General features: G+C 34.1%; 1 protein-coding gene across 4 annotated transcripts in view; it reads left to right on the top strand.

Moving 5' to 3' along the window:
- CACNA2D1 (calcium voltage-gated channel auxiliary subunit alpha2delta 1) overlaps positions 1-17,563 on the top strand; it is a 486,082-nt gene that overhangs the window by 284,462 nt on the left and 184,057 nt on the right. For all 4 annotated transcript variants that reach the window (XM_063100870.1, XM_063100872.1, XM_063100873.1 and 1 more), the window contains one exon: positions 14,226-14,267. In XM_063100870.1, the coding sequence (XP_062956940.1) occupies positions 14,226-14,267 (42 nt within the window). The remainder of the gene's footprint in view (positions 1-14,225; positions 14,268-17,563) is intronic.

Here is a 17,563-nt window from a genome sequence, read left to right as displayed (position 1 = left end):
GAGACAAAAAAAAAGATTACTCAAAGTGACATGAATGCAATGAGAAAGCCTGAAGGGACAGCATCTCAGCAACTCCTCTTTTAGAAAGAGAAAACTGGGTACAGCCCCAATTCAAAGTTAGCTTCTGAGGGCCGGCCCACGACTCACTTGGGAGAGTGTGGCACTGATAACACCAAGGCTGTGGGTTCGGATCCCTATATACGGATGGCCGGTTAGCTCACTTGGGAGAGCGTGGTGCTGACAACACCAAGTCAAGGGTTAAGATCCCCTTACCGGTCATCTTTTAGAACCCCCCCCCCAAAAAAAACAAACAAACAAACAAAACCCCACAAAGTTAGTTTCTGTTTTTATTGTAAAGACAAGGAAGTTTCACAAGAAAAATCAGTTGATTCAATCATTTCAAAAGGACACAAAGACATGGGCAAAGTGACAAAAGTTATCTATGGCTAAGTATAGCTTAAATAATAGAAACTAGTAACATCATTTAAATTAACAAGGTGACATTCCAAAGTACAATTTGTGAAAAGCTAAATTGAAAAGACTAAGATCATTATCTAACCCAAATTATAACCTCTCCCCAAATAATTTAAGCAAAAGTTACATTCTTAAGATAATTGTCTCTAAAGTTTCCACCAACAAACAGCTTGCCCTTAGCAAACATTTTTTCACATTTTTCCCTACAGCAATTCTTTCAACATCTTTTAACAACAGTCAGTATGTTAAATAGTCAAAGTACATAATCCCATCCCTAAACAGTTATTAAAATAGATTAGATGGGCTTTTGCCACGCTATCTGTGGACTTTTGTCCCCTGGCTGGAGACTTTTGTCTCATGCATGAGTTACCTAAAAACCCTATTCTAAAAATCAACTGAGAATCAAGATTTCTAACCCTCTACACAACAGGTAAAGTATACAACTTAACTAGGACTATGTTGAGAGTCTTTTGGATTTGTGGAAAATCTTTTGGATCATTGCCTTTGGAAATTAACATTTTAACAATTAGGCATGTTTTAATTAGAGACAAGTTATCTCGGAATCAATGAATATTTGAATTTAAAAAGCTCTTTGAAATATAACTTAATTACATACAGTTACTAAAACTAGGCTAATGAAATATAGGCTACTAGGAATTTCCGTTTCCAAAGAAATTCTATATTATTTAGAAGGAATGGAGTGCTTCTAAAATGTCTGAAATTATTTCATTTATTTCTTCTACAGTAGCCTTTCTTTGTACCATGCAAAATTATTTTTACAGAGAAGTAGTACAAACTTAAACTGTCATCTGTCCCCTATAAAAAACCACTGACTTCTACTTTAATTAAGTACAAATGGATGTCATTTCATAATATTAATGAAAGATAGCAGCAGTTGATCCACAGCAGTTAATTTATCTCATAATGGAAAGGTTGCCAGATTTGGTAGGTATGAACAGGTTGACTTAAGCTAGTTTGAAGATGTTTCTATCTCAAACATCTATCCTCAGAAACAGCTATTATTTTTCAGGAATAAATGAATATATTTTGATTTGACCTTTCAATACAAAAATAAATAATGATGTAGAGGATCTTCTTTATACAGTTTTACATGCTTCTCCAGGAATATGTCCCAGAGATTTCAGATAATAAAAAGAAAAAGAAAAGAAAAGCTTTGCCTTTTTCAGAATAGAAAGATGTCTTTTTAAGTTCTGTCAGGTGTTCACATTAGAAGAGAAGCAGACTAATCAAAGAGTCACTAAAAAAAACAAAATAGTGAACTTGGCTGCTAGGTTTTATGTGATCTAAAGCAAAATTGTTAGTGGAAACATTAGAACATAAAGGTGGAAAGATGCTGGAGACCGTGTTTGTCAGCTGACTCATCATTTTACAGGGGAGGAACCAAAGCCTGGGGAAGTCAATGTTTAAAGTCTTTTGTTGATTTAATCATGTGCTCAGTAAATAGTTATTTATTTATTTTTTTAAAGATGACCAGTAAGGGCCGGCCCATGGCTCACTCGGGAGAGTGTGGTGCTGATAATACCAAGGCCACGGGTTCGGATCCCATATACGGATGGCCAGTTAGCTCACTTAGGAGAGCGTGGTGGGACAACACCAAGTCACGGGTTAGCATCCTGGTCATTTAAAAAAAAAAAAAAAAAGGATGACCGGTAAGGGGATCAAGCTCCCACTCTGAGCATGTATGAATCTTGGCCTGAGGACTATCTCTAGTGGCCAGGCTGTGCAAGCATGACTGTCCTCAACCCATGGCAACTGGTATGGGTAAATAGTACCCCTCTCCTCTTCGGATGTGATGGTTTTGAACGATTTTTTGTATAGTCTCGCAGGGATTCCAGAGGAACTGAGCCCTAGTTGCCCACTTGCTATTTATTTAACACACCTTGTATCAAATTTCTTTGCCTTCGTGTCTCACCTTTCCACTCTTCTATTGGTGTTTCCTGGGATCATATATCAAATAAATTACCCATGCTCAAATCCTAGATTCAGTGTCTCCTTGGGAAACCAAAGCTAAGACAGTGCTAAACCAGTCCATGAAGACCTTTTCTGTAGAGCATAAAGATTGTTAAGCAGATGATTCTTAATTATCTTGTGAGGGAGGCAGGCTTGTTTAGTAGTCATTGGCACTGAACTTGTGATGGGCCTCAGGCCAGGCACAGAGCACAAACAGGACTGAGCCATGATGTCTCACAGGGTCAGAAAAGTGAACACAGTGTGGTGTTGTCAGTGTGCAGACTGAGGAAGGGCGTGCAGTTCACCTTTGATTCAGATGTTTACTCATTTATTCCATGCAATAAACCAGTGAGATAGTGGCTGTTGTGCTCCCTGATTTTATAGAGGATGAAAATACCAGAAGGTACTGTGAGAGGTTTTTAGAGGGGTATCTAACTTGGACTTGAAGTGAGAAAGCTGGGGAAGTTTTTCACAGCAAGGAAAGCTTCCTGGATACATGAGGGGTGGAAAAGCTTTATTCCAGAGTCCCAGTAGAAAGTGGCACATTCCTCTCTGCTTTAGAATTTCTCCCAAACTCCTTCCCTCTCCCATTGTGTTTCTACCTATAAGAGGAGGCAGGCCATATGTGTCACTCTTAGCTCTCTCCTTTAGCTTTTCTTTTGCTCTTTCAACCCAATTCAGGAAATTTACAGTAATCGTTTTCCTAATGGGGAGGAACATCCCTTATTCCATATCCCAAGTTCTTCTAACTATGGCTCATTGTTTAGACTTCCTAGCATTGTTTCATGTATAGGTTGAGCATCCCTAATCTGAAAATACCAAATATTCCAAAATCCAAAACTTTTTTGAGCACCAAAATGACGCTCAAAGGTCATGCTCAAAGGAAATGTTCATTGGAGCATTTCGGATTTTTGGATTAGGGATGGTCAACAAATATTTCCAAATCTGAAAAAAAAATCCAAAATCGAAAATGCTTCTGGTCCTGTCGGTCTGCCGCCAGCTGACCTGAACAGCACTAGCCTCGTTATCAGTATCTCCCTAGGTGTCCCTTCTGGTGGGTGAGTGGATGGCCCGGATTCCTCTTTCCCTCTGGTCCCCGTTGGGAGGAGACGGGGGAAGAGAGCTGTGAAGAGAGGTGAGCACAGCCGCTGGCCCCAACCAGCCCATTAAAGGACACTCAGACACTGGCGGAGGTTCTGTCGAGCAGTTCTGTTTATTATCACACAAGCACTTGCTTTTATAGGCAGATGGGGAGGGGAGGTTTTAACATAATCCTATCAGCTTAAAGGTCAAGGGCATGCATCCTGTCTCAATGCCTAGCTATTGCAATCACACAGTGTTCAGGAGCGCAGAAGTGGATATTTGGCCAATAAGGGCTAAGGCAAGGTTCCCGCAGACACTCCCACCCTACTTCCTCCCATAATACGCCCTTGTGGGCCCATAATGGCGCCGCTTGTAATGTCACTTAAGGTGGCGTTAGTTTTTAAGGCCCGACATGGTCCCAAGCATTTCAAATAAGGGATACTCATCTGGATAAAGTTATCTATTTTGGGGGCCGGCCCGTGGCTCACTTGGGAGAGCGCAGTGCTGACAGCACCAAGTCAAGGGTTAACATCCCTTTACTGGTCATCTTTTTTTTTTTAAAAAAAGTTACCTATTTTTGAAATTCATAAATCTACTTCTACATTAATGAGCCTGGCCTTTAAGACTACTTCCTGATAGGAGCTTAATAAAATATCCAAGCTAAACAATGATATATTAGTTTTCACTGGTATTCATTTTCATCTGGAGGGCTGAAACCCACTGTCTTAATAGTGGGGAGTTGGGATGGAGGAGAGAGGGAGTGGGGAATCCAAAGAGCAACATGACACCAGGTTTATGAAATTTTTATCAATATATATTATTTTCATAAAGATCATACCTACTGCAAATCTAAGGGATTTTTTAAGATTTAAATGATAAAATATATGTAAATGTCTATTCCATAATAAACACATAATACTGGTAAATGTTTCTTGACCTCTCCCTTCCTTCCCATCCTGCATAGCCCTACAAACCCAATGAAAATTGAATTAAATTGACATGGTGACTGCCAGCTTAATGTTCTTTGAGGCTCTGATTTTGGCCAGATTATTTTAAACTCAGTAATTCGTTGACTGTAATGTAAGTCTTTATATTTTGTTTTAGAATGATAATTTTCTGAAGTCAATAATGATGAATTTGGAAAGGTAGGGCTAATATTATCACTGGACAAATTAACATTACTGTATTGCTAGGACATCATGTGTTGTTATGATCAAGCCCTGTTGATTTGGTCATGAGTCAAGAAAATCTGTAGGCTGTCTAAGTAAATAGGAAGAGACATAAAAAGAAATATTTTTGTGGATTAAATTTGAACGCTTTGTATAATTATACTCAAAGCTTCCTTGGAGTTACAGATTAAAGGAGATTAAAGCAAGTTTCTCAGCATTATGGTTGTGTTTGTTTAGTTTGTACTAAGGTTCTTAGAAGATTCAGTGCCTGAAGAAAATAATAAATTTACCTTCTCATATTCTATTTTTTTGCATTTTTCCTACAGTTTAAATTGTATGTTTATTGCTGTCATTTGGAGCACCGAAAGAGCTTACAGGCAGATTCCTATTAAAATTTATCATATGAAGAAATAAATTGATATAGCTCTTAATGTTTAATAGAAATTGATCTTTTTTAAAGTTCAAGAAGCAAGGAATTCTGAAGTCATACTCCACTTGGAATTTCTCCTTGAGTGAATGCTGTCTACATTTTGACTTATTGAAACTTTTTAAAAACTGTCTACTTTTTTCTCTACTGTGAAGCATCCATTATAAAGTGTGTATGCATATGTGTGTGTGTGTGTACATGTGTATGAATGTGTGTATTTTGCTAGCATTGAATATACGCATAGTAGAACACTGTCTCTACTCAAATTGGAATAATTCAATCCTCACCTTTTAAAAAATTTGCTTCTTTTATGTAGATATAGAAGCAATGAGCATTTCTTTTTGGTGAATATTATGAATTTTTTTTTTGTCTAGGGAGATCTTTCCAATTGTGTCCCCAGCATCATAGTACATGTTTGGGCTGGAAGTGCTTGAGCATCTTTGCCATTAGGTAATTAAAAATAGTAAAGACACATGGATCTATTATCTTTTGCTTTGATCACTTCTCTTAGATGGCTTGGGCTTGTTGATTGGTTAATGTGCTGGGCCAGTTATTAAGTAATACTTCAATTTACAAGCACCACAATGGCGACATTAAAATAAGCAAACCGTAATATTACAAACACACAATGGAAATTACATGATGAATAAATGTAAACTAATGTGTAGTAAAAGTGTCAGAAGTAAGCTTGCAAAAGGCCAAAATTATTTTCCGATTTTGTTATTCTTCCAGTAAGCTAAAGAAATTAATATTAAATTAAATTCACATTTTAATACAGGCTATAAGACAAAGTTAAAAGAACAAGTAAAATGAATGTATGTATCTCAAAGATTATTCGACAATCTCTTTATTATTAAGTGAACTATTTAGACATAGATAAGGAATTTACTGTCTCTAAGAGTAGGTCATTCTTGCAGTACATGGGAGGTACAAGTACTTGGTTAGGGATAAGAAAACCTATTTATAGACTAGAAGACCTATTTTATAGACTAAGTTTAACTACTGTTAGTCTTAGCTTTCTGATACACAAAATTGATGTTGATAGTATCTAACTCATTGGTTTATCTTTAATGATCAGGTTCTCAAAAAAAATGTGTATTTAGGTCTAGCACAAGGCTTAGCATGTGTACAAAGGTCAATACATATTTATTCTTATGAATGAATACTGAGAGTTCAGCGAAGAAATAGATTATACTTTTTCATTATAATCCATAGATCATTGGACAACACTTTAGTAATAGTATTTCACTTTTATTTTCTTTAATAGAAACTGTGATATTCAAGCATATAATCAATTTATACTTATTCCATTTTTATTATAACAGTCATTTATAAAGGGTAATGAAGAGTTGATGGAAAGAAACTGATCAAAATAATTTTTAAAATGGTAATGATTTGCTGATAATACTACTCACAAAATATTAAGTTGGCACCAAATCATTTTTGAACTTTCAGGTATTAGTACTTCTAACATTAGAGAAATGTTAGAAAAATATTAAAATGGTCTGTATATGTGAGCTAAGAAAATTTTTTTTTTTCTTAACATTTTATTTATGTAATAGAGAGATTTCTTTTTTGTTTGCTTTTTTCCAATCATTAGGAGAGTGGTTGAGGAGTACTGAATCCATCACTACTTTGATGACACAGGTTATGTGAGCTAAGAAAATTTTGATCACCTGGCTTCTTTGATTTTTTTTTTTCTTCTAAGCTTTGGCTAGAATTTTAAATTTTTGACAGAAGTTTCATGCCAAAACACATCTGGATTTTATTCCATGAATCTTCTTTGTCACATTTTGCAAACCACTTCCATGTAATTAAGAGAAGAGGGACATACATGGGGGGGAGAAAAGGATAATAAAGGAATGGGATCTCTAAGAAATCAAGAGAGGCTAGCATCCAGGACACAGATAAGGGAATTAGTTCTAGAATACTTATTTTCTTATAATGCCACTAATAGAATTAAAATACAAACTAATAATATTGACTATTAGTAACAGGAAATTAGAATAGAAAAAAGCATTGTAGGGAGTGTAGTGTTTAAGTTACTACTACCAGTTGAAGATAGTTAAGCCAAATTCTAACTAGCTAAGAAAAAATAAATCATTGGTCCTATAACCAAAAGCCAACAAATGGAGGTAGCCTGAATGATTTTGGCTTTAACCTGCTCAGCTTTTGAGACCATAACTCCCCTGGACCTATTATTACAGGCAGAAGAAAATGGAAATGAGATACTGTTATTGAATAAACTCAGGCACAAGTGCCTAATTTCTGTGGTCAGAGAAGTGGGGTGGTATGATTTGCTAGCCAAACAGAATCACATTATTGGATTGGGGGAAAGAAACAATTTCCCAATACAGTAGCGTTTATGAACAGGAAAAAAATTACCAAACAAAGCAAATCCACATGTTTATTATAGTTTTTAAAACATCAGAACCACTGACTTACTACTGGTATAATTTTCTGCTGCAAGATCACACAGTTTGGGTGTTGGGATGGACAAGCAAACTTTTAAGTTAGTACAGGTTGGAGTTTTTCTAGGCAGGGGTGAAAGAGGATTGATGTGTAAAGGGTTGGAAAGAGCGTGTTTGGAATCATGGAGAAGTTTGGAGCACAGCATCACATTTAGTGGACAGGATGCATATAGAACCATGTGCATTAGGCTTTCTTATAAATTATCTCATTTGTTTTATCAGATTAAAAACAACAACTAGTAGTAATTCCATTTCTTCTCCACTCTGCTACATGGAATCTTTAAAGATAGTACTTTAAGTGAATTAAATATACTCACCACATACAAACTGATCTAAGAAAATAAAATTATACTAATCTACTTTATTTTATGTATAAGTACCAGATAAAGCTAATAAATAAATTTGATAGATATGTCTTATGTATTCCTGATATATTTTTTTTTACATATAAAATAATAGTGGTTAACATTTGTGGGGTATGTATTGGGTGCCAGGCACTGTGCCAAATATTTTACATCAACTGTATTATTTACTATCTCTTGTCGCAATATAAACACAGGTTTATCAAATGTCTTCAACCCAGTAATATGGCCACATTGATGTCCAGGTAGATCTGTGCCCGGCTTCATTTTTCCTTTTTATCTTCTGTATTACATACTTTCTTACCATGCTCATGTATTCCAAACCTTGAACAAATATAATGACGTGAAAAAAATACTTTTTTCAAGGATCACTGTCTTGGAAACTTCATTCTCATTTATTTTCCCCCTTCCCCCACATTACAACCACACAAGTTCCTAAGTTCTTTTATTCACCCAGTGTATGGTGCTGCTGGTTGACTCCTCCATGCCATATACAACAGTTGATTTGGACACAATAGAAGCGGTGTATATGGTTATTTGGTCAAATTGCTACGAATATATATTCAGAAAATTTGTGTTATAAATTATTTTAGCTAAATAGTGTGGATCTTGACTGGCAGAAATCATTAACATAACTCATTTTTAATGAACAATATCATTAAAAATCAACAGATTGACTTCATATTTGGAACTCAAGTATAATAAAAGCAATAAGAATAGGATTTATTTTTTTTTTAGAAAGTGACTTTAGCAGACAGAATCGTTGCCCAAAATTTGTCAGGTGGTGGATCATGTGCAGAACCAAGGGTATAGCCAAGAGAAGAGAATTAGTAAATCGGACAGGAAGTTAATCTCTACCTGAATGTTGAATGTGTCATATATTTCAGTTGTTGACTATAAAATTCTAGTTTTCAATATTCTAAGTTTCAATATTTAAGCCTTATCCCTGACAACATCTTGCTTTCATTATAAAAGCTTTGTATATATGCCTCAGATTTTTAACATAAACTATTCATCAGAGGCTGACTTTTATTAGGAAAGTGGCATGCAAGGGACTGTCACTCACAATATGCATTTTTAAGATGGAAAGGTCTGTTTTGCTCAGATTTAATTTTTGACTCCCAGTAGGCACTGGGAGACTAAAGTAATTTATCTCTCAACTTGCTAGGGGATGTTTTAAATTTCAGTAAGCAGTGGTATTATATTAGCCTGAACCATTTGGGTAAATTTGTTTAAAGGAGAAAATAAATAACTAAACTACTCGGTTAAAACTCAGAAACAAAACCATTTGTTCTTGTCATCTGGTGGTGCTTAAATTATGAAAAATAGATCTCCAAAGGTTTAACTAATCCATGAATCTAGTTTGAGGCAGTTTCTGGCTTTATTCTATCATCCTGCACATAAGGCGCTGAAAGACACTGAAAACCTCTGTGTTGGAGTGTGAAATACCTTCCAAGACGATGTTGTTTTAATAATTTTCATTAAACCACTTAGGCAGAAGGATAACAGAGCAACGAAATGACTTGATGCTATCATTTGTGCCTACAGTAATTCATTTATATGGCATAGCTTTAATTAAAGTATTAAATGATACTGGTGAAACTTTATAGTTTCTGGAGTCGGACTGAGGGAATTTTGAGTGATAGTTACGATGAAGTGACTAAGAAACACATGTGCTCAAACTGATTTTCAGGGAGGGAATGTCTCTACTATCTGAAATTCTTAATTTTCACCTTAACTTTCTATTTTTTTTTTTAAATTTTATTTTGTCGATATACATTGTGGCTGATTATTGCTCCCCATCACCAAAACCTCCCTCCCTTCTCCCTCCCCCCCTCCCCCCCAACAATGTCCTTTCTGTTTGCTTGTCGTATCAACTTCAAGTAATTGTGGTTGTTATATCTTCTTCCCCCCCCACCCCCCGGTTTTGTGTGTGTGTGTGTGTGTGTGTGTGTGTGTGTGTGTGTGTGTGAATTTATATATTAATTTTTAGTTCCCACCAATAAGTGAGAACATGTGGTATTTCTCTTTCTGTGCCTGACTCGTTTCACTTAATATAATTCTCTCAAGGTCCATCCATGTTGTTGCAAATGGCAGTATTTCATTCTTTTTTATAGCTGAGTAGTATTCCATTGTGTAGATGTACCACATTTTCCGTATCCACTCATCTGATGATGGACATTTGGGCTGGTTCCAACTCTTGGCTATTGTAAAGAGTGCTGCGATGAACATTGGGGAACAGGTATACCTTCGACTTGATGATTTCCATTCCTCTGGGTATATTCCCAACAGTGGGATAGCTGGGTCGTATGGTAGAACTATCTGCAATTGTTTGAGGAACCTCCATACCATTTTCCATAGAGGCTGCACCATTTTTCAGTCCCACCAACAATGTATGAGAGTTCTTAACTTTCTATTTTGATACTAGAAAACTTTTGGTGTAAGTGGTCATGCCATCTAACCATAATAAGAGATATTTTTCATATATAGCAGGTCAGAGTTACTGGCTCAGCTGTGTCAACTTTTTGTCACAGATGAGTTGGATGGTGAGAACTTGTTCCTGATCATCATGGTGTAGATATTATTCATCTTTGTTTCTCCAACCCATTGCACAGAGAAGGTTGCCAAAATAATTGTTGAATGAGTGGGATGAGGCTCCCTCTGTTGATTGTGAGACCCCAAAATCTTCCTATACAAAGTTTGAGTGAGATGGAGGCAGGGGACTGGGTCAAAGAAGGAATTCATCTGAGGCTTTTCCCTTTTCTCCTTTAATTCCACCCCCTCAAGACATTTAACTGCTTTTGCAAAATTTCTTCTCCTAATTTTCTTTTAGCAGAGTTTATTTTAACCAAAACCCATATTTATAAAAACATAACATAGAATTCAGTTGATTCGGTGTGAACTTTCCTTTATTCCTGAGAATTGTCCCATATCCCAATCCTGTTAAGATTGGTTCGGGATATATTTTGGGGATTCAGTGGTTTGAATCACTCTAGTGAAGACTGATTTAGTTTAACATATCTGTACATATCTTAATATATATTTTTATATAGCAGAGAAGATAGCTAAACATGAATGTGATATGAAAGAGAATTACTGCTTCACCAAATTATGATTTTTTCTCAAACTTAAAGTTAAAATCATTTTTGAGCCAAATGATCGTGCAACTGTCTAAGCAAATGTCACAAACAAATCATTGAGATTTTCTACAAGGAAACATGATAAGTTGAGACTGGAAAAATATTAGTATATGTTTATATGAATTCTCTGAGTGGCATTTATTGTAATACCTTATCTCCATAGAGGAGAACTCGTTTGACAGAGTAAATGCAAAGTTATAGTTTCTCCAAAACTATAATCAGGAGATGCCCTATATGAATTTGTCCTTATTAATATTGATCAACTGAGTTTTTATCTTAGGGAAAATAAGGGAATAATGAAATGTGCATGTTATCGATAAAAAGATTGGGGTTTGAGAAGTAAGATGTGTCTATAATAAGTGAAGTAAAAAAGAAATGTTATTAAGCCAAGCAATACCACATTTATTGGTGGGGAACAAATTTAGTTGTATGGCTGTGTACATATTCAGTCGCATATTCCACTAAGGTCTGTGCTGTCTTCTTAAAATGTGAAACCTGTCTAAACACGCATATTTGATTAAGTGCTTCGTTATTTTGTTGTTTTTATAAAGTCACATTTTTATTCTTTTCTGCATTTGTATTTTGACTCTGTTAGAAATGAGCATTGTATTGAGAAAGAGCTCTTTAAAATAGAGATATATAATACCCATTTACAAGGAGTATGTGTGTTTGACATGCAATATAACATTATGATTACTGTATTTTTTCCTTTGATTTGCTTAAATAAAATCAGTTTTTAAAATTATGTCATCTGAAACTCAGAAAGCCTTGTGTAAATGCATAAAACTTAAACTGTGGAATAAACATTTTCAATAACAGATTTAGAAACAATACAGAGGTTCTGAAAGAAGAGCTAAGTAAAAGTTTTGTGTAAAATATAGTTCAGTTAAAAAGAAAAACATTTGAAAATTCTCAAATAAACTTAGATATTCTTTTATTTTTAATTATTTTAATTTTATTTCATGCACAGTTTATCTTATCGGGATCAAAATGCTTAGTTTGAGTTAATACTAGCATTTCTTTATCATACATATGGTACCATATGTGATACCCTTAATCACAGGTTTAATAAATACCTAAGACAATTTATTTATGTGTGACCATGTGTCACACATAGGAAAAAAATTGACTAATCAATTTAGTCCATTAGCTCTAGTACTATGGACCAAGTGTAATGCTATACACCTAGGTTGTTTTATATAATTGATCTGTACCCAGTATTTTGCCTAAAGGGTAGGAGTACATATATTTAACTTATTTTGTATCTTTCTTGGCACAACAGTATATGCATATAGGTATTCAATGAATATCTGTTGAAAATACTGATGCTGAGCTGCTTGAATTTTAACAAGCTTCACCTTGTTTTCTACATATTGCAATTCTGTAAATATAAGCAAATAGATGGTAGAAAATAAGGTCTAAAATGAAGATAAACTTCTTCAGTGTTTTAACTTTTGCTGGAATCCACATTCTAAATTGAAAATTGTCTCCTAAGTATAAATTACAGAGTTGCAAGTGGGATCAATAAACTAGTAATTAGGTTTGGGTCTCAGGTGGATTCAGAAGATTCTCTTGTTTTGTGTATGTGATGAGTTCTGATTTTGTATTTTAACTGTTGCAAAACCGATGCTATAAAAGTTTCAGGAATTAGAACTTTTATGCATATCAAAATTCTCTAGCTACTTAAATAATTCTTTAAAAACATCAATTGTGATAATTTTAAAAGTTCTATTAATTGTAAATGAAATGAGTTCAAACTAATGGGTTTCATTCAGCACTGTGAATCATATGTTGTGATATTTCCATAGTTTTTGCTTTGTTTGGTCTTCATAAAGAACTGTATTTTATAGATCTTCAGTCTTATGGTATGTTTTCTCAAAAATAAAAATAAAAAAAAGTGGCGGGGAGAAAGATTTCTGTGGCAAATAAATTAGGAAGCCAGACAAGATTTATTTTCCTCTAGGAGACTTATAATGTACAATCATACACTGTGGCTCTGTGAAGTCCTGCCAAAAAGAGAGTTTCAACTTTGTTTATTGTTTTCTAGAGTTATATGAGCATGAGATCTTTTTCCTGTATAATGTCTATTAATATCTTGAAGAACTAGTGATTTTTTAATACACTTTGAGAAGCACTAATTTAGTGAATTTTTCCCAAGAATTATCTTTTCCTAAAAAGATTTTGTGTGTTATGTGTTTGCATTTAATAAAATTTTAGAATGTCTATGTTTGTGGATGTTTAAGAGGCACAGAAAAATGCATCTTTACATCATGCTCAATTTACTGCTAGTATCATTTGGAAGGTGGACTATATCTTCAGTCAATTCATGAGGAGATAAAAGGAAAGAGAAATCAGTATAAGTGGAATATTTTTACATTGTACAGAATAAGCCTCAGAGACACAAAGAATAGGAATTTCAAATTCTTTGACAGTAATTTTCATCATTTCTTTTCTATTTTCCATCTTTAACACCCTTTGTAGCCCTTTTTACATGTGTGGTATATTTCAGCAACATTGATGGCTAGCAGAATTGTCTGTATATATTTATTCCTGCTGAAGAGCCAGTGCTAGTTCACCACTTAGCTAGAATATGAGGATATTAATGTGTTAGATAATCTGGTGTTTTTTTGCTACTTGAATTCCCAGCAGTTTTTGATCTTTTATCTGAATCTCATGAGGAAATTTCTGCTGATGTTGTGTAGATACGCATTTCTTCAAGAATCATTTCAACACTGTATAAATGTGTGTGTATTAATCATGGCTTTAATAAAGTGCTAAGAAGACACTTATCTTACATACTTCTTGAATTATCCTATTATTATTTAATGTGTGCATATGTGTGTATATAACTTTTTTGACTTAAGAATTTTTCACTTTTTTTTTCTTGACAAATGTTTCTAAGACCTACACCGAGATATTTTTCCTGGTGCAAGATGTGCTTTTCTAATACCACTGATAAACTGTTTTAATATGTTCTAAGAAAAAATATAGGTGAATGTTTGTGGAATATATTGTGAAAGAAATATTATGGGAGTTTATTATTTAAAATATGCATTAAACGTACTCAATGTTTGATACGATATTTTCTGTTTTTATTCAAATCAATAAAACTCTCTCTTTTTTTGTAGAGCAATGAAGTTGTCTACTACAATGCAAAGGACGATCTTGATGTGAGTATTAAAAGTTTTGCTTTAAATTCCAAGAAAAACTTAGTTATAATGGATGATTGGTTTTATAGAACAAATTGGAGTTAGCAGGTATAGTTAAGAAAATGTTAGATAGCAGAAGCAAAATACTAGCTAGACACACAGACAATGATGAATTTTAGTGCTTATGTGATTTTTAATAACTTACTTTTGGCATCTTAGTAAGTAGAAATGCCATGTTTCTCTGGATCTAAACTTCCACTGTACCCTATCCAACTTCAATCCACTGTACTGACTTAGACACTCTAGACTCCATTAGCAAGGTTTAAGAGAGAGGTCAGATCCCCTCCATCTCGGTATCTTGGCTCCTATCACCTGGGTCAACATGCACATCTGCTCTGGCTTGAACTGCACACACCAGGGAGAACCATTTACTTCAACTACAGTGTGAATGGTACCCGAGAAATTGTGCAGCAACTGGCCCTGCCTGTCAATCTGAAATGTGATAGTTGCTTAATATGCCTCTTTAAATTAATGACTCTAATGTGCATATTCAAATGATTTAAGAACATGAGATATTTTAGCACTAATGAATTACTAATAACTTCTGCCACATTTGGATAGACATTGAGGAGCCATTTTAATTACTTCATTATGGTGGAAACGTTTTCAAAATTATAAAATAAAGGTTACAGTTAATTTTGAAAAATTCTCATATTTGACTATTTGCATCAGAAAAAATATCTAGATACACTTAAATATTTACATAAAAATATTTGTTGAGGGACACCTATATTTTAGGTATTCTAAGAACTTGGGGTCTATCAGCGAATGAAGCAAATATAATAAAATTATTATATATCATCCACACATCTTTTATATGAATATAAAATATCATATTCCTATACTGTGGTATAGAATTTTCCTCCAGTTATTTAAAAGTGGAATGTGAAAAAAAATACATAAAACAAGTAGAGCTGGTCTTCAAAACAGACAAACCAATAAATATAGTTCCATGAAATGTCACAGCCTCCCAAGTTACACCACTACCATACCAAATACCATAGTTTATTGAGCATTAAATTTGCCTGCATACTGCTAACCACTTCATACAAATTATTTTACTTAGCTCCTACAATAACACTAAATATGAAGGAGGTTTTATTTTCTGCAATTCATAGATGGAGAACTAAGATTGTTTTAAAAAGTATTTTCTTTCCTCTAGACACAGGTGTTTTGTTTGGGATATCTTTCCTCTTATACTGAATATACATGTCATTTTAATGATGTAAGAGGCTTTTAAAGGACAAACTATCCACTGACACAAACTATTTTAATAGTTTATTGATTGGAATCAGAATAAACATCAATTTTGGAGGGATGTTCTGTTTCACCATTTGATATTTTAAAAGTATATGGTTATTTAAAAACGTATGCAAAATATTCATCCATCTTCCTCAGGGTACATAAATGGCAACTTTTATTATACACTTGATTTGTAAAACTAAGGCAAAGATTTTATAATAAAGTAGATAGACTGACATGCAATTCTCCAATTAAGTGTTGCCTAAAGATGATGATACCGATACTGCAAATGCGTTGTTTTTTCTCTAAACTAATAAGTTACAATTTTTATGTCAAATAAGTTTTATTTACTTAGGTTTGCTTATTAATTAGGAAGTTTTTTTTTTTACACCAAAATTGGCCATTTTTTTTGGTTCAAGATTTTAACAACCATATGCGTACATGTAAATGTGACTTTTTAGTAAGCACCACAACTTTCAATAACAATGCTTCAAAGTATAAGCACCCATTACAAGTGGAAAAGTGCACACAAGGCTATTTGTAATACTTGAGCTGTGTTCATTATTTTCTTACATAGTTTGTCTACGCAGATGTTCATTCAAATATTCAAATAAAACTCTCTAAGAGAAAGAAAACAGAATTTGTGTAGGTGAACTTACTAAACCTGCCTCGCTATTTGCCTTTTGCCATCCCAAAAAAAGTGTACTGTGAGTTATAACTATGCCTATAAATAGGATTCAGTCTCTTTTAGGACATGAGGTGAACTTTTGCAAATTAAATCAAAATCCTATAAATAGCAAAATATCAACATTTCAATTAAAACTTGAAAATGATCAGTATTTGTAGAAATTTCCGTTTCTTTATATATAAATAATAGCAGTGCCAGAATAATTTTCAGAGTGTTGCGTAGTGGAAAAAGAACAAGAATAGGAATCAGACTAATTCATGCCCCAGTCTAGTCCTAAAATTATGGTCGCCCACAGGGCATTAAAACCTGGTAAAATTCAAACTGTTATTCTCTCATACAAGACATGATACAGTTGAATGGATGGATCATAAAGTTCATTTTAGTTCTGAATATTCTTGGATTCTAGTGAAAATATGTACTTATGTATAAAGAATATACTTACATGTATAAAGAATATGACTCCATTATAGAATAGTCAAAAGGAGGGAAAAAGGTATCCATTACCATGTTACCCTACTGTATATATATTATCATTTTGTTACATTTCCAAGGGTTTCTCATTAACATGTATGTTTACTTATTTCCATGATTCTTTAAGTGAGCAAGTTATTAAATGTCATAATCATTTCCTATCTGTGAGACAGTTGTTGTATCACTGTTGTGAGTCAATATAGCATGATTCAATGCCTGAGAGTTGTTAAAGGAAAAACTTTAATTAAATTTAGCAGAGTTTATCTGAGCAAAGAATGATTCATGAATTGGACAGCACTTGGAACTAGGAGAGCTTCAGAGAGTTTCACCCAGCAGTTTGGGTAGGCAATAATTATAGACAGAAAAAGGAAGTGATGTACAGAAACAGCTTGATTGGTTACAGCTGGACATTTGCCTTAGTTGAGTATGGTGTGTGATAAGGCATTCACCTTATATAGACACGGTCTGGTCGGGTGGCATCCTGTGTTTGGCTGAAGCTCAGCTGCTGTGATTGGTTGAGACTCAGCTTTTTGTCACAAGAATATACTCTTAAGTTAGGTTGCAGTTTGTATATAAGTACTCGAAGTATGGAGGCAACTTAGATCAAATTTAACTTAACAGAGCTAAATAAGATTTCTATTTTAAATGTTATGTCTCCTGGAGGATACTAAAAGATTATAAATCCTGAGCCTCGGGTTATTATTTTTAATTTTTTCTGCAGTTCTACATTAGCAGGAGATAATTTGTTTTTCCATTCTTACAACTAGTAGGATAGTGATTATTTTCTCTATTTTCCAATACTCTTGTATCATTTCCTTTTCCTCTCTAAGACAATCATCTGATTTTAGTCATTGGT

This window comes from Cynocephalus volans, chromosome 6 (genome assembly GCF_027409185.1).
Source record: "Cynocephalus volans isolate mCynVol1 chromosome 6, mCynVol1.pri, whole genome shotgun sequence".
Taxonomy (NCBI): domain Eukaryota; kingdom Metazoa; phylum Chordata; class Mammalia; order Dermoptera; family Cynocephalidae; genus Cynocephalus; species Cynocephalus volans.
The sequence above is the reverse complement of the archived record's forward strand: the minus strand, read 5'-3'. Positions and strand labels throughout refer to the sequence as shown.